Here is a 16,844-nt window from a genome sequence, read left to right as displayed (position 1 = left end):
TGTTCGAAATTCGAGTGACAGGCAGAGCACGTCAGCAGCTCTCATCCTGATACGATGGAAATGTAACCTTGCGGTGTTTAATTTCTTCACATCGTGAATAACCGTTGGTGACTAGTAACTCGAACACTAGGTGGGGGCGCTGCCCCGCTGTCTGCCGTTATCGCGACCAGGGTGGTGTTCGAGAAACCTTCCACACAGCTCCCGTCGATCAGGTTGCATCAAGATGAACTAATTCGATATCATAATTAATACTCACCATTATCGTCAGGCGTGAGCTGAGGCCCTCTCTGCGATTTTGCCCGCTGACGCGACAGGCGGCGGAGTCCGGCGACTTGGATTTCGTATCTCGCTCCTGTCTGTGCCTGTCTCAGCCATCTCTATCAAAGCGAGAGACATCTGTGAGCGCCGTGCGCATGTGAGATCTTGTTACTGGGTTCTGCAATGACGCTGCCTTGACAACATCGCATGGTGGATCATCACTGGCCAGAACGCGTGTTTGTTGATCTCCAATCAAACGCACCATCAACGATCACCACGAGTCGCTGGCTCTCGGTCCGAGTTCATCTTATCAAATCAGTTCGAGAACGACCGTGCAGGGTTTTCAGATAAGGCTGAACTGAACCCCTCCATCGCATCCAGACCCTCGAGTCCTCGACTCTGACGCGTACGTACCCGCTTAAATTCAGCACGCACCTCGACTCCAGACTCCGCAGAGTCCAGACAGCCACTGTCATGCCAGTCAGAATTCGCCGTCCAAGCGTCTTTGCTATGACTGTGACGAAATCCCTGATTAGCGGACCTTGACGCCGTGTTCGACAGCTTTTGGCGGGCTCAGAGAGGCCATCCAGCTGAGCGGTTGAGACAGGGCCACCCTTGTTCCTGATTCACGCGAGGTTGGTGGACGGTCTAGACTCGAGCACACACACACAGTTTTCTCCTCCACTGAGGGGCACTGACAATGTAAAACATGGTCTCGAAGGTGTACTTTTTTTAGTACGTAAACGATTCGTGCGATGCGCACTTGGATTGGATTTAGGCTGTGAATCAAACAGGTCCCCAAAAAGATCGCTGGCGGAACCTCGAGTCCGTAACATCCACCACATCCACATCAAACCATGATTTGATTGAGATCAGTGCAATCAAATCAGACAGTCTCCTAGTCTGGAAGGTCTGCAAGAAATAGCGGTGAACCCAACTCTGATTGCTTTGTTAACGTGCATGAATAACCTATCAACCATGCATGCATGCACCCTCACCCGCTGCTGCCGGCCAACCAACCCCTCCATCCCGGTCCTTCAAACCCGAAAACAAACGACACAGGGTGATGACTCAAGTCTAAAACATGCAAACAAGGCAGCGCGTATGCTGTCTTCCGAGTCACAGACTCATGAAGTTTGATAATCATGCTGGCGTTGGTCTCGGAAATGCAATGGACCTCTAACTATCAAACTGTCAAACTTCCACCAGGATCCTTCCTGCAGCAAGCCATCTGCCATCTCGACAACCCGACCCGGTAGTTCCGCCAACCCAACCCAATGTGATGCAGAAGGTCCTTTTGTTCTTTGATCAGATCAGTGATGCGACCAGGGCTCCGATCCGCGCGGGTAAATACATCCCAGCCGCTGCCGCCATTTACCCAGATCTGCATACACATGTGCATCTACGGATTGTTCACCGTCTTCTCGGGGAAGTACATCCCGACATCTGTTGCTAAGTATTTGCGGTGAGTTGACCGTATTTTGACCCGTTCGATGCGACAATGACTGTTGGGTTTTCGGGTTCTGGGACGGGCTCGAGATGGCATGGAGAGGAGCGGTATGGATGCATGGCGTCGATAATCTTTGTTTGAACGAGGAGGTGAGATGAGAACCTCGATGTTGGTGGGATGAATCGCCGAGTGATCGATTCTACGCACAGAACCACGATCATCGACTTGATCGAGCGAACTTGATGAACGAACGGGGGTCTCGATTGAAAGTCGATCGGGGAGCTTCAGTGACAGTCACCGGCTCGAAAATGTCTTGTCCTTCGCGTTGGTAACTTTGTTAGTTTCCTCCAGGAGGCCACTCAGTCGCGAGCCACGACCACGTCTACACTTGATACATGCGCTGATCCGACTCGCGACTCCTGGAAAGCGACATTTCCGTTGGGATGACTCTAAGATCATGTCTGGTACGAAGGACAAAACGACTGTCCTTTCGGGACCGGGAGCAGTACGCGCGTCAAATAGTGAGCATTAGACTCACAGTCAGAAAAGGCCACCGCACATGGTCAACTCGCGGCTCAGCATGACTGCGGTGCTAGTTAGAATGGTGCTGCTGTCGTTACCGCGCAGATACCGTGAGTTAGGGCTTCAATCACTTCTCTGGCCTGGGCCGACAGGCACTGCGGAGTTGTTGGCTAAACATTCGACTTTGCCTTGCACTGCACTTTATTTGCACCTGTGCTGTATCACAGAGACCTGGATATCTCTACGGCCGGTGTTTCGCTCCTCGCAAATTCTACCTAACATTGCTGATTAGAACGGGTATCTACATAGGTGAGTCGAAAAGAGTTGTCACCCAAGGGATCGCAGGTAGGTCTTTGGGAAGCTCTTTTCTGCCTTTTATTCTTGATTGGGCATATATAAGCCATTGGCTGTAGAAGCTGTTGTATGGTCGGTTTCGTAGGCTGTTAGTCTATACATATCATAATGTCATCACTATTCCTCAATCTCTATATGTGTAACTACAAGAATAGCTACGGCAACCACTACACCGGCGAAGCCGATCCTCGCTGCACCGTCATCACCAATACTGAGGAAGGACTGATGCCGTTTAATGCTTTGTCGCCCACACTATCCATGTCATTGCCGCTGTCGCCGTCGCCGGTACTGTCACTCTCATGAACACTGTCACACATCAGCCTTGAAGAAACCGCCGAAATAGCATCAACACTCCTGATTCCCAACGTAAACGGCAGATTGCCCTCGGCAAGTCCGCAATCATGAACTGTTCGCCCGACTCCTCCATGCTCGGCCTAGAATAAGCATGCTCGAACAGCACACCCCTGTTGCAATATATTTCCGTCTATGCTCCCGTGTCCACCTGCTGCAGGGTACTCGTGTTGGTGCCACTGTCGTAGTATGCTGTGACGAAGTCAAGGGCAGCTAAGGGCAGGAGCCACTTAAGCTCTTTCGCAGAGGGACTTCGGACTTGGAGGGTGCGCCGAAGCCCCGAGATTGCCAGATATTCGCTGACATGAGCTCACTTCTCATATGTAGAACTAGCCTTGGTGCTGGGATTTTATCAAAATCTCATCGCCTGACCATGTCGGCGGCGGGCCTGATACTCATGAACGCAGCAGTCCTCAGTTCGAGACATCCAACTCAAAGGCTCTAGTTAGTGTCGGTGCCTGCCATAATTAGGGAAAAAGTGTAAGTCGTTCCTTCCTAGAGTAGTGCACGTTCAAAGTGTACCACTTCCACCTGCACGAAGATATAGACTCAGCTGTTCCCAATCATCAGCCTGTCACGACCTGACGTCGCACAATGGTCACTTCATGAATGCCACACGCATGAGAAGCCTTGATTACATTCCTGAGTGAAAGCAATTATCGAACGACGAACAGCACGCGCAACAGCAATAAGGACCCACGATGCCGCTTTCTGCAGAGATCCAACAGTTCATCAGGAATTTCGGGAACACTTGGAGCCCTGATGTCAACTCCGCCTGCGAACATTTTTTCGAGGATCAGCATGTCGAACAGGAGAGGAACCACACCGGGCCTGAGGTTGAATATATCAAGGGGGTGAAGTACGGCCCGGATGAGCGGAATCGGCTTGACGTATGTGCTTTCAATCGATTGTTTCCTGGGCTGGCAAGATACTGACTTCGAGATGCGTGTGCATATAGATCTACAATCTGGTTGAAGATACAAGAGAGAGCGCATCTCTTCCGGTCGTTGTATATTTCCATGGTGGAGGTTTCGTAGCGGGAGACAACGATATCACTCCGCATATGCACGGAAACATTGGTATGCTCAACTGCTCGAGTATCTCGCTTTCCTCTGGGGCTAACGGGAAGGGTAGCTAGATTCTTCGCAAGCTATGGCATGATTGGCGTCCTTGCAACTTACCTGTTACTTCCCGAAGCTCGTTTCCCTGAAGGAGCGCTGGACGTTTCGCGGGCGTTCCGATGGCTTGCTAAACATATTGGGCGTTATGGTGGAGATCCACGGAGCATCTTCTTGATCGGACAGAGTGCAGGCGGTGCTCATCTTGCCATGGCCTTGTGGTCGGGTGTGCTAGGGCACAAGGAGATTGAGAGTCCTGACATAATTGTACCTCGCGGCATTGTTCTTCAAAGTATGCCCTTCTGGTATGACCTCAGTCAGGAACGACGCCGCAACAACATGCAACAGTACTACGGCACCACGTCGGAAGAGGAGATACTCTCTCGATCCCCCGGGGCCATCTTTCGACATGCCTCCGATGACACGGAACACTATGATGTGTTTGGCATCCCGGTCTATGTTACCGTGGGAGAGCTCGACTCGGAAGAGATTGTCAAGGGCAATATGATGTTTGTGAATGATTCGATGCAGTTGGTCAAGCGCCTACCTCTTCTTGAAGTTCTTGAAGGGCATAATCATATCAGCTATGCGCTCTCGATCGGGCTTGAGGGGGATGAAGTTGGACCAAGGATAGTACGGTTTATTCGAAGTACGCTTGGCCAATAGGTCGACTACAGGTATGTCACCTGTCAGTTGACACTCATATACGCCAATATCCAGTGGAATAGCCAGCTACCTGCACATATCAATACAAAAACGTGAGAAGCAGGTGGTTAGGGCTAGCATGCTCGGCGTTCGGTGATTATCCATTAGTCGAGGTGTTTCAGTTGCTTTGTAGAATTGAATTTATTTATTTGCTCACAGTCCATCTGTAAAGCGGGAGGTGCTTGTAAAATGCCACCAAAGTTCCGAGAAGAGCCAATCCACAGTTAAGCTAGGGGGATTGCTGCTATCAATGCGCATTATGTGCGTGTCTCTGCAGCCCCAGACGCGGCAATCTACAACAAAGACAAAGAATGAGCTCAGACTTTGTCTTCGTCCATGTTCGCATACCCAGAGACACCCTTCAGCTGGCAAAAGTCTCGCAGTTTAGGTACCATGTGACGCGTCAATAATGGGGACTTTCGAGGATTGTTCTCATGTCGTGATCGAGAATCCCAGAGGGGGGAGGCAAGAAGGTAAGTGAGAGGTAAATATGTTCGTGGCGATAACCAGCGGTGCCATCCTGCCTTGCCTATCCCACGACCTCTAGGAGGACGGACAGGGGGCCCTATTTTTTCCATACCCTATCGCATGGTCACCGGCCTTACCACCCACGACTTGTGGATCGCTGTATGTACCGTAACGTACCCCAAGACTTACATAAAATCATGCTGATGGTCGTAGACCTCATGGGCATGGCAGACAATATACCCGAGCCTGATCAGCCAGGAAACCGAGACCTTCTCCGCACTAATTGGTTTCCTCTTGTCAGGAGCGAGCCGGTGCTCTTCTTGGTGATTGTTCTCCTCGTCGCGTTCCGTGCAGACAGCATCAACCGCCATGAGGATGGACCTGCTCGGCCTGTGATGCGCTGCCGTTAAAGCTGTCATGTCAATGAATTGTTGACGTTCCAACGTCTCGCAAACGTGAGCGATGCATCCATAGGCGCAATTGCCAAGATGGCCAGCTATGAAGCAATGTATGGCACCCTTGACACTATGCGGCTCACAGTGGGTTTGCAGCAGATCTGGATCTACTACCGCGCGAATTCTCGATCGTGCTCGCGATTCAATCCGTGATTGTCTTTCGTTTCGACTGGCGACGGCATTGAAAGCTTGCGCTACGGAAGTCGAAGATTAGTGCACCTCCCTCCTCGGCTCGTCATCCGGACTCTTAATCAACAAATTACTTCTCTTTTAAGCTCTCCTCAACGTAGAACGAATCTGTGCCATTTGGACCGTAGTAAATGATCTGTATAGCGTCAACAACATTGCCCCAGGGCCAATGGATACTCGTGTGTTTCCTCCCTTATCTTCGAATATGGCGAATATCACGTCTCCAGTTTCTTTTACCCGCAAGAGTCTCTTGAAGCTGTCGAATACCGCAAGTCGGACAAAATGGGCAATCGATTGACTGAGGTGCAAGACATTGCGCCTCTTGTTCGGTTCCTGTGCACGGAGGGTACTTGGATCACCAGTCAGCCTATCTTTGCAACTGATGGATACACTACTCGTTAGATAGCGCCTCGTTCTTCAGGATTGCAGAGAGCTGCTTCTCCGGGGTCCTGACAATGGTAGTAAAGCAGACTCATTATTCTGAAGGTTATCTTTCGAGCTGCCATACCGTAGAACCTTGCTAGGGGCATCTGATGCGCAGTATCCGGATGCTTGGACATGATATCTGATACTCTCTCTTGGGAAACTGCAGGTGGAGAGAAGTCAGGAACACAATTCACGCATCTTTAGGACTCACGTGCTGGGGGTGCGCTCATTTCGGGTAGCTGTGATTGGCGGATTTCAGGTCCATAAGGACATAAACACACTGACCTCAAGCTCTGGCAGTCGAAGACCCTTAGCAGCTCTTTGAGCTCTAATGGTCTGTATTGATACATCAGTAAGAGGTGATATACAGCAGATAGTATAAAGCCAGGAACTGCAGATTGCGTGCTAAAGCCTTTATGGTAGCCTTCGTGCTATAGCCAGAAAGCTTGCATGAAAGCTTCTTTCAGCTGTTCCTGTTCCTGTTCCAGTTCCTGTCATCTCCTTAGATGACGTCAAGCCACAGCCTGAGGTTCACTGTGCCAATTATTCACAGGCGTGGCTCTGAGATGTGTTATACACAAGAGCCGTTCGGGTTTCTTCTCCGGTGGCTCGTTTCGCTTGGAATTGCATGGCACACATAACGTTTTCAGTGGCGGCGTTGTCTTGGTCTTTGATTCTCGGACAGTTGTATACACGCATGGTAGATGTAGGTCGTAGACGTAGCTGCGAAGCAATGTACCTGTAATGAAGTCTGATCCCCTCGAGAAGGCAGCCGTCGAGACACCTGTGAAGTGAGGAAATGTTGCAAAGAGAGACTTTCTCTTCTCACTTTGTTGCTGGCTTCCAACTTGCGCACCTTCCTTCTTCTCTCATTTTCCCTCCCACCTTCCTCCCCTTCCACTCTATCCTCATCGTCTCTTCAAGATGGGATCCACCCAGCAGGAAGTCATCCTCAAGGACCTCCTCCGTCTCCAGGAAGAGATCACAAAAGTCAAATCCCTCCCTCTCGTCAAAAACATCGGCATCAAGCTCCGCTGCGTCTCCAAGCCCCCCTCGTCCTCTCCTAACCGCCGCCTCCCCTTCAAGCCATGCTACTACCGTCCTCCTGACGCCAAACCAGACCAGCCCGAGTCATCGCATCTCAGATGTGCGCGCCGCCGCTTCTCACGGGTGGTCTTGTCGCGGCCGCTTGCCTCGTCGTCTACCTTTGCTATTCACCAGTCGTCTTCGCCATCTTCGCCCGCCTCCTCATTGTCGAGACCCTCGCCCTCTTCGTCTTCGCCATCTTCGACCATTTCTAACCATGCTGGGGTCAGTGGCCCGAGTCAGTCAGGCTATCCTCCTGTATTGGAACAGTTAGCACAGACAAACGGACATGCGCTGCCTCCACGCCCACCGATAACTCGCCCTCTCGTCTTCAAGAACAACGGGTACGTACCGACAGCGTAGAGATTTCAGAGAACAGACTCGAAAAACTGACAATTCTCTCACAGACTCATGACGAAAGCGAAACGCCACGAAGACCCGGCCCTTGATCTCCACGAAGTCGACAGGTGGGAGATATCGCAGGTCCTCGAAGACACCACCTACAATCATCCGCACACCATCATCGAGATCTTCGTCAACCCCACTGGCCAATTAGACGGGTCCATATTGACGATGAGCGAGATTAGAGCTATCATCCGTGTGCTGATACTTCGTGCGGAGATGGAGCAGTACAAGAGCCACACTTGCTTTCAGGTACGTCGACTGAATGGGCTGGAAGAATCTGCGTGATCTGTTGCGGTTGCTGACGTGCTTAGGTGCTTGCGATAGTATACGTTGCGAGTAAGTACGGAGATAACACGGATTGCAGATCAGGGCGGATTGTACAGGCGCATCATAACGGCAAACATCTGGTGATTCAGTGGTCGAAGCGATTTGATTTCATCGACGAGAGAAAGGCAGCTATGTCGCTCGATACTTTTCTCCGGTACTACCTGAGTGAGCCCGTGAAGACCAAGAAGCGTAATAAGAGGGACGGAGGTTCGTGGATGTGGCTCAGTAAGTGGAATATGCGGAGGAAGACACGGCGTGGTGAGGCAAGCGATGGTGACAACACTACCGTGGGCAGTGAGAGTAAAGAGGACTTGTCATTGTGGGATTGGTTCACTAAGAAATTCTCTATATGAACTGCGACGTGAGATGGCTTTGAGCAAGGCCCCTACCTAACCTACTAGTAGATTTATCTTGTGCACAGCTTGTCATGTCAATATTCATTGGCTTTGTTAAATAACATGCGGTCTTGCTCAGCCTCCCAGAAACAATCGCAGTGGCGGGCGAGGAATATCAATTCAATAAAGGATTTAAGTAAAAGAGATAAGAAAACACACGTGAAAGAAGTATTCATGTCAAGAGAATAAAACGAGAAGCCCTCTGGGTGATTGCTGGGAGTGTGAAATCAGCGAAGTAAAGAAAGTGACGATTCAGCTGACCGGATGCAGCAGCTTGGTATCAATTTACTATCACACGTTAGTTGCGAGTCCTTGCGGAATCCTAGTGGTTGTAAGCTCACCGAAATCTCAGCCATGCCGAGATCCTCCCCAGCAGCGGGTTGCTGAGAAATACCGGCCGCTGCGGGGGCGCCAGCGGCAGCACCATTCTCAGTGCCAGTGTTGAAGTAATCGACCATCTCTGCGTCCAGTTCCTCAGCAGTCTTAGCCTTAGGACGATTAGCGCGGTTACCACCACGAGTGCGACGACCACGTCCACGAGTGGCATTGCCAGCCTTGGCGTTGGTTGCTGGCTTGGGCTGCGACTTGCCCTGGCTATAGAGAGATGAGCGACCGAACATTATCGTCCACGGGGCGGTAAACTTACGCGACACGGTCACCAAGAGGCTTGGAGGTAGGTACAGCGGGGGCATGTGAAGCATCGACAACGACCTCAATCTGCTCAAGTTAGGGCGGCCCAGAGAATTAAAGAAGCAGCATCTTACCTTCATCGGTCGGCCATCAACGAGAAGTCCGTTCAAGTCCTTAGCTGCCTTGGCGGCTGTGTCGGGCTTGCTGAAGACGATAGAGGCGATTCCACGGCTTGTGCCGTTCTGGTTGTAGGTGAGCATGACTCGCTTGACGGGACCTGCGGATTTGGTGAAGTATTCCTGATGAGCAAGGAGAGAGAGTCAGTACGTCGGCTCAGAAGGTAAATGTGAGAAGCGTCAAAAGTGCGGCGATGGCCCCGGAACGCGAAATGACCCCGACTCAATAGCAAAGAGCATCAGCGAGCGCATAGCGATGGTTAGTAGATAGCAAGCGAGCGCAACCAAAGCGTCAAGCCCCCGCGAACGACGGGTTGACGGCGAGAGGCCAATCCATGTTGTCGCGAAACATGACACAACGTTTGCACTTAAAAGTCGTCCACATAATTCTTACTCCCACGAAACACCCAACGCCCTTTAATATTCCTAACCGACTTCTGAACTGGCCAGGCGTACCCTTTACAACTGATCGCTCGGTTGATCGCTCGCATCGCGATGGAAAGGGCAGAATCGCTCAGTACATCCGTACCTGTTCAACCCTGAGTGACATAAAAATGGCTCAGTTCCCCGCGCGACGACAGTTGGAGCACAAGTTAACCCAATGGACCAATCCCATGATTGACACACTGGGTATGGCTTCTGAGAAGTATTGACTTTTTGAAACACTGCTGGTATGCTGATGCACTCGCTGACGCTCAAGACCCGAGACACAAATTACGCAGGTACGGAAAGCGGACTCGTTTGCAGAGATGTTTTTCGACTCTGACCGCAGCGCAGTCTGCAGCGTCATCACGCGAATCTTTGCAGATATCACAGATGTAAAGTACGCGTGTGCAAGACCATGACAAATACTCAACTTCCGCCATTCGCGCGAACCACAGTGATGGTTGTGGGGACGGATCGGGCAGGAAGGGGTGAGTGTCTGCGCCAAACCAAGCAACCACCACGGTACGAAGCGACGCGGTGGGGTCAAAGGCGAATAGGGACCGCTGCGACCGGGAGGCCTCGAGGAAAATACACGGCGATAGAAACCCAAGGCATTCGGAAGGCCTCTCAATCAACATACCTTGATATTGGCCTCGTTCACATCGGCAGGCTGACGAGACGCGGGTCAGTCATGTTCTTTCTTGATGAACAAGAGTGGCAGGAGAACTTACCAATCCGCTGACCATGATCTTGCTTTCGGTCGAGGCGGGATGGCCGCCCTGAGTGGCCTTCCCAGCAGGCTTAGCACTCTTTGTGGACTTCTTCACTCCTCCAACTGGAACGGCGGCACTGGCAGCCTTGGCTCTGTTTCCACGGCGGCGGTTGCGCACGCCCTGACGACGGTTGACGAGGATCTCGTCGAGAGACTTGTCGAGCTTGGCAGACATGTTTGATGAATGAAGGTGGAAGGACACGAGATTAATCGTTGGAGTGGATGAACACGGACGTTGGGCGCGAAAGTTGCGGTGGCGCCTGTCGCGTTTGTAACTCGAAAAGGGGGCGAGTTATAGGTGAGAGACGGAAACTCGGTAAGAAACGTCCAAGACGAGTATTCAATTGTCTTAAGGAAGAGGATTGATAAAGAGTATGTGGAGAGACAGAAGTTGGAGGATGGTGATGAAGGGAGGAAGGGAGCTGAGCCAAGATAAGGCCAGAGAGGAAGCTGAAAGGGGCCGTTTTAGGCAGGCGGCGTGCACTGCCCACCGGGAGCCTGCGCTAGTCCTAATCAAGATGATGTCTACAGTCGGGCTCCATTATTGCACACGGACAGTGAATAGTTCGGAGTTTGGTAAATGAATTCTTGGAACTGAAAAGTCTAGCAAGACTTTGTTGTGAAGCAGACCCTAAATAACTCACTGCAGCGTTGATTCCCTGGTGACTGAGAGAAGGTACAATATATATAGCCTAGGGAGTATAGGTCTAGATGCGCAATTACTTCCCTGCACTCAATGGTTCGATATTATTAATTGACATTGTATCTACAATTATAGTGAAGTAGAGGGAGATGCAAGTACATATGGAAAAGTATATTCTACCAGACTCCAGCACCTAAGACCAGCTTCCAGGCGGAGTCAAGGATGGGAAATATAAGATGATAAAACGCTCTGCCAAACCAACGCCAAAGAAGCAACCGAGAAAACACAACAAAAGAAAACAAAGGAGCCAACAGATCGGCAGTCATACGATCCGTTAAACTTTGCAAAGGGTCAACCCAAGAGTGCTGCCCCAAACTCAGCTCTTCAGAGCTTCCAGACGTCCTCTCATCTGGGCAAGGGCGGCTTCCTGATCCTCGAATTCTTCTTCGACAGGCTGAGGTTCCTCCAACGGCCGTTCGGGCTTGACGTCCTCCACTTGAGATAGTTTCCCTGCCAGGATTTCCTGTAGAATCTTATCAACTTCCTCGTCCGCCTCCGTCTCTTCATCCTCGAGTAGTTCGTTATTCGGTATGGCGTCGTCGACCATTTCCTCAATAATACCAGCTCGTACTAGCTCGGTCGCAAGCTGGTGCATTGTTGCTGACAGCTGCGGAAGGCGGATGAGAGTGTTGACGTCCTTCATAATCCCCGTCGATTTCTGGAGGCTACCCTGAATTTTGCGCACGGAAAATGCTTCATTGACCTGCATCTGCACGCTCTGCAGCTGAGCTCGACTGGTGTTAAGGCGAGTTGCCTGCCGTCGGACCCGAACTAACTCTCGCGCAAGCATTTTGGCTTCAATGTTTGCCTGTTTTGCGCGCGCCGGGTTCCGCTGGGCGCGCTTCGAAGCAGTGACGATGGTTTGCCGCGTTTTGGAATCGAGGGATTTGAGCTGAGCAATATCACGGTCCAACTGGCGGGTGTTTGCGCGGATGAGCTGGTTGCATTTCCTCATCTATGAACCAAGGGGAGTTAGTTAGTGGGCTGACGAGAGGACATTCCTTATCGACATACCTGCGTCTGGGGATCCGGCCCGAAGAAAACGGCCTTGATGGATTCCATGGTGTGAGTAGATGGGCTCCTCCGCGTTAAGTATCAAGCACTGAAAGCCACCAGTGAATTTGCGCTTGTGGTGCCTTTAGATGTGCCTGTTACGTAGGTCTAGCGGATTCCCGGAAGCGGAGCGGGGCACAGTGACGGATTCAATGAAGGTGAAAAGCACAAAAGGCTGATGTTGTGAGTCGCGCAAGCCAGTGAGACAAGTGAAGGTCACGACAGGTTCAAGCTTGGCCCAGTCCAGGATGTCAGGTTGGTCGGTACTGCTGTAGAAGCTGGCATGGTGGTGAGCGGAGAGGCTCTCACTATCCGCTGGAGACTGGCAGTGCCAAGGCGCATCCGGCGGCGCAAGAACTGCCTGAGTGACGCAGGTTTCTGAGGGGAAAGCGAGCAAACAGAACAAACAGCGGCGGTAGGTTCCAGTACTTTCCAAAGATCATCAGCTCTGACTGACTACTGACTCTCCCGCCGAAGAGAGGCTGGATTCCAATTGCAACATCCCTTCCAAAAACACCAGATAATCTAACACCTCACTTCCTTCACCATTACCATCCCGATTGCTATCCCTCTCATTCCCCTCTTTATTTAACTCACATATCATATTGTCATCCTCGCTCTCATAATGTCTCTCCCTCAAGTTCACCCTGAAGGTACGTTTTGCTACAGTCTCTCATTCTTTCCCCGCTCCACCTTCGGCAGTGTGCAGCCTGCCACCACACCCAAAAGCCCCTGGTCATCCAGCAATCGCTAAATCGAGCAATGAGTCGCGATCGCTCTGCTCTGAAAAGCTGCTAATTCTGATTTTCCCACACAGTCACATGGGCTCAGCGCTCTTCCAGCACTGATGCCGAACGTAACTATCTCTACGTCAACATCAAGGCCGCTGATGTGCCCAAGGCTGAGGCGAAGCTTGACCTTACCGCTAGGAACGTCACATTTACCGGAAGCTCAAAGAAGGGCGTGAAGTACCATGTCTCGCTCGACCTGTTCGGCGAAATCGAACCCGAGAACAGCAAGGTCAACCACAGCGACCGCGAGGTCGAGTTGGTCCTGCGCAAGAAGGAGCTGAAGGAGGAGTTCTGGCCCCGCCTTCTCGAGACTAAGCAGAAGATCCATTTCCTCAAGACCGACTTCGACAAGGTACGAACTATCCTGCCGCATTGTGGGTTGTGTAGTGGACGGGTGCTGACACACTGGTAGTGGGTTGATGAGGATGAACAGGACGAAGCTCCGGAGGAGGATTACGCCAACAACTTCGGTGGATTTGATGGCATGGACCAGGGTGGTCTTGGAAACATTGACTTCTCGAAACTCGGCGGTCTTCCCGGCGCCGGTGGCGCGGGTGACATTCCTGGCGGCGAGGAGGAATCGGTACGTTCCCCGACAGCCCGCCATGTCTTAACTCGATGGTACTGATACTGTAACTAGGATGACGAGGAGCTGCCCGAACTTGAGGAGGCCGACAACAAGGCTGGAGACAAGTCCGCGAAGATCCAGGAGGTCTCGTAAATATTGGAGTTTTGGAGATTTTGCAGGAGTTGGGGACGGATACGGGCCAGCCTGTACTTGGAGGTGTTCCAAAAGTATAATGGACACCATCGCCGGTTATTCACGAACATATTACTTAGTTAGCATCCAGAATTTGGATTGATGGCACAGCGATTGAGTTCGCCGTTGGACCTCTTCAAGTTGGCTCTGGCATTGCCAGAGAGCATAAAAATCAAAAATGAACAACACGTGCCTAGCTGTACGAACGTGATGAGACTGTCAATATTTTCCTTTCTCACCCAAGCCCCGTTTCTTACTTCTGGTAAATAATCTTCATCAATCGTGTTGCTTGCATAGATGTATGATGAGCGACTTGACTTGTGGACGTCGATTGGCTGAGGGCCGATTATGTGAAGGCCCGCCACACTGTAAGGCTTCGAAACCCACACCCAGTGTGGAGGAGAACTTGGATCTTTCATCCATCTGTGCCACCACCACTATCCTTGATTTTCTTTCTTCTGCTTTACTTGCATAGACTGGGTTATATCGCCCGTTTTGTTTCCCTTACGCCGACGAGGATAAAAACTCTCTCGCCCGCCTTTCCTCCACAGCCGCCTTCCGCCCGCCCCTCCACGACGCTAGCCTCGACTCAACTAGACCGTCAAGAGCACACTGGTTACCAGACATTTATCTTCTCAAACGATCTAGAGGGTCTATATAGACGTCGCCAACATGCCTCCCAAGAAAGCTGATGCCCCCAAGAAGAAGAAGGCCACGGTCGATGACAAGGTTTGTGGCCGTAAGACTTTTCGTCTGAAATGACGCTAACAGTGCTCTTGCGAACAGACCTTTGGCATGAAAAACGTACGTCAACACGCCCTATCCTTGCTATCGCCACTCGAAAAAAAAAATAACTAACGAAGTATTCTGCGGACAGAAAAAAGGTGGAAGCGCCAAGAAACAAATCGCACAGTTACAGGTTCAGGCCTCCCACAGCAAAACCGCCGATGAGAAGCGCAAAGAGGCCGAGAAGCAACGACGCGAAGCCGAGAAGAGAGCCTCTGAGCAGGCCAAGAAGGAAGCCCTCGAGCTGTTCAAGCCTGTTCAGGTACAGAAGGTTCCCTTTGGTGTGGATCCGAAGACCGTGCTTTGCGTCTACTTCAAGCAGGGCAACTGTGAGAAGGGCAAGAAATGCAAGTTCAGTCACGACCCGAGTGTAGAGCGGAAGTCGGCGAAGAAGGATCTGTACACCGATTCTCGAGAGACGGAGGAAGATACCAAGAAGACTGATACAATGGATCAGTGGGATGAGGAGAAACTCCGCAACGTCGTCCTCAGCAAGCACGGTAACCCACGAACTACGACCGACAAGGTCTGTAAATACTTCATCGAAGCGGTCGAGAATCAGAAGTACGGTTGGTTCTGGACCTGTCCGAATGGCGGCGATAAGTGCATGTATAAACACAGTTTGCCCCCTGGGTATGTTGTCTCCCTTTTCCGGATTTGATCGTGATTATACTAATGGCCTCTTACAGATTCGTTCTGAAGACAAAGGAACAGCGAGCAGCAGAAAAAGCCTTGATGGACAAATCTCCTCTCAACACCTTGACCCTGGAAGACTGGCTGGAAAGCGAAAGACACAAGCTCACCGGAGACCTCACCCCTGTCACGCCGGAGACCTTCGCCAAATGGAAGAAGGACCGTCTCGACAAGAAGGCCGCAGAAGAACAAGCCCGAAAAGCCAAGGAAGACACAGGAAGATCGATGTTCGAGAGCGGCAACTGGCGAACCGAGGACAGCGAGGACGAGTCCGACGACGAAGACGACGCGTGGAACCTTGCTGCTCTCCGACAGGAGACAGAAAACCTACAGGAGAAGAAGGAAGCGGAGCGACTGGCGAAGCTCAACGGCGAAACGGTGCCGGTGGGGGGCGAGGAATGAGCCTTGCTCGAGTTATCCAAGTGACCAGAGCACTTGGAATGGGTTGTGGAAGCCCACCCTTTACTGGCATCAGCCTGTGGCTGTCGTCTAGAATCATGGTGCGATCGTGATAGCTATGATGATACCCGTCTTCACCGGAGGTTGAGTGGCTATTAAGTTGTCGCGATCGAGGTCTTAGGTTGGTGGTTGAGGTGAACGCTGGTGTTTGCCGTCTTTATCCATACCCAATGCAGCCATGGGTTGTTGGAGTCATTCTTCATCGATGGTTCTGGCGACATGGAGAAGACTTAGCGCAGCAGCGGCACACAAGGTTGGAATATACTACTGTGTTAGATGATAAGACTGCCTGACATGATCTGATGGTAGATTTTTGTACGTAAAATGGTTACTGTGCACGCAGGTATTGTCCGAGAGAACAAGATTGTATTTGTTTCTCACGTCTGTCTGCTTGAAAAAAAAAAGCCTTTCTTTCGTCCAAGACCGAGCTGTCTGGAAGGCACATGGCCGGCCTGACTCGGTCTATATTGACCCGTAGATGCCGCCCCCAAGCTAAGAGAGCATGGTCATTTACCCGTGCTAGTCCCAAGTTACAGCCATGAATCTCCTCTGGTTTCGCTTGCCTTTTCTATTGGGTTGTAGGATTAGAACCAGCCGTTGACATCGGTGGCCACCCACCAGGGCATTGAGAACCCCTCCTCAAGTTCTCAACTGACTCGCAGCAAATCACCTCATCGCCCTCCGCACGAAGAGGTCTGATCTCTGAAGGTGAACAGTCAGACGGGGAACTCTGGGGAAGTCAGCGACTAGGACGAAACAGGACTTTTGACCGGGGTTCAGGCGGGTTAATTTGAACCAGCCCCGCTGATTGGAAGCATCAGTGACCCTGGCCGCAACCGAGTGAAGGATTGCCTCTAGCCTCTAGGTCTTGTCGTCCCAGTCTTCATTTCGGAGGATATAATCTCAAGCAGAATCTCATGATGGTAAGACTGGTTAGCACTGGTGTAACTGTTACTGCCAAGCGCTCAGCTGTTGGGTGTTCCACCAATTGGTGGTGGTAACCCTAACCCCCGGTTCTTTGTGAATCCAACTATCCAAGGCACAGAGTAAGCGTCTTGCGTGGCACACGTGGATGGCCCATTTCTA

General features: G+C 51.3%; 6 protein-coding genes across 6 annotated transcripts; 3 read left to right on the top strand and 3 right to left on the bottom strand.

The window, feature by feature from the left end:
* Window positions 1–3,636: 3,636 nt before the first annotated feature.
* Window positions 3,637–5,636, top strand: BJY04DRAFT_212323 (alpha/beta hydrolase; the record flags this gene model as incomplete). The annotated part of the gene is made up of 4 exons (XM_073714555.1): window positions 3,637–3,825; window positions 3,894–4,014; window positions 4,070–4,702; window positions 5,440–5,636. 4 exons carry the CDS (start codon window positions 3,637–3,639, stop codon window positions 5,634–5,636), a joined length of 1,140 nt encoding a protein of 379 aa, XP_073577095.1.
* Window positions 5,637–8,421: 2,785 nt separating this feature from the next.
* BJY04DRAFT_175524 (uncharacterized protein) lies at window positions 8,422–10,926 on the bottom strand. The gene is made up of 5 exons (XM_073709338.1): window positions 10,473–10,926; window positions 10,382–10,411; window positions 9,274–9,438; window positions 8,851–9,226; window positions 8,422–8,797 (listed from the first exon to the last, which is right to left on the bottom strand). The coding sequence occupies exons 1-4, from the start codon at window positions 10,686–10,688 to the stop codon at window positions 9,152–9,154; spliced, it is 486 nt and encodes a 161-aa protein (XP_073577094.1). The 5' UTR covers window positions 10,689–10,926; the 3' UTR covers window positions 8,422–8,797; window positions 8,851–9,151.
* Window positions 10,927–11,251: 325 nt separating this feature from the next.
* Window positions 11,252–12,684, bottom strand: BJY04DRAFT_175521 (ESCRT-III subunit protein VPS24). Its single transcript, XM_073709337.1, has 2 exons — window positions 12,231–12,684; window positions 11,252–12,171 (listed from the first exon to the last, which is right to left on the bottom strand). Exons 1-2 carry the CDS (start codon window positions 12,276–12,278, stop codon window positions 11,533–11,535), a joined length of 687 nt encoding a protein of 228 aa, XP_073577093.1. The 5' UTR covers window positions 12,279–12,684; the 3' UTR covers window positions 11,252–11,532.
* wos2 (Hsp90 cochaperone SBA1) lies at window positions 12,685–14,233 on the top strand. The gene is made up of 4 exons (XM_073709336.1): window positions 12,685–12,922; window positions 13,087–13,412; window positions 13,473–13,643; window positions 13,701–14,233. Exons 1-4 carry the CDS (start codon window positions 12,895–12,897, stop codon window positions 13,779–13,781), a joined length of 606 nt encoding a protein of 201 aa, XP_073577092.1. The 5' UTR covers window positions 12,685–12,894; the 3' UTR covers window positions 13,782–14,233.
* BJY04DRAFT_477 (uncharacterized protein) lies at window positions 13,785–14,366 on the bottom strand. The gene has a single exon (XM_073720463.1). The coding sequence runs from the start codon at window positions 14,237–14,239 to the stop codon at window positions 13,901–13,903; it is 339 nt and encodes a 112-aa protein (XP_073577091.1). The 5' UTR covers window positions 14,240–14,366; the 3' UTR covers window positions 13,785–13,900.
* On the top strand, window positions 14,367–15,894 carry BJY04DRAFT_478 (translation machinery-associated protein TMA46). Its single transcript, XM_073720466.1, has 4 exons — window positions 14,367–14,549; window positions 14,607–14,624; window positions 14,698–15,239; window positions 15,296–15,894. The coding sequence occupies exons 1-4, from the start codon at window positions 14,493–14,495 to the stop codon at window positions 15,699–15,701; spliced, it is 1,023 nt and encodes a 340-aa protein (XP_073577090.1). The 5' UTR covers window positions 14,367–14,492; the 3' UTR covers window positions 15,702–15,894.
* The last annotated feature ends 950 nt before the right edge of the window (window positions 15,895–16,844 follow it).

The sequence above is a fragment of the Aspergillus karnatakaensis genome (assembly GCF_047715665.1).
Source record: "Aspergillus karnatakaensis strain CBS 102800 unplaced genomic scaffold BJY04scaffold_1, whole genome shotgun sequence".
Lineage (NCBI taxonomy): Eukaryota > Fungi > Ascomycota > Eurotiomycetes > Eurotiales > Aspergillaceae > Aspergillus > Aspergillus karnatakaensis.
This window is presented reverse-complemented; position numbering and strand designations above follow the sequence as displayed.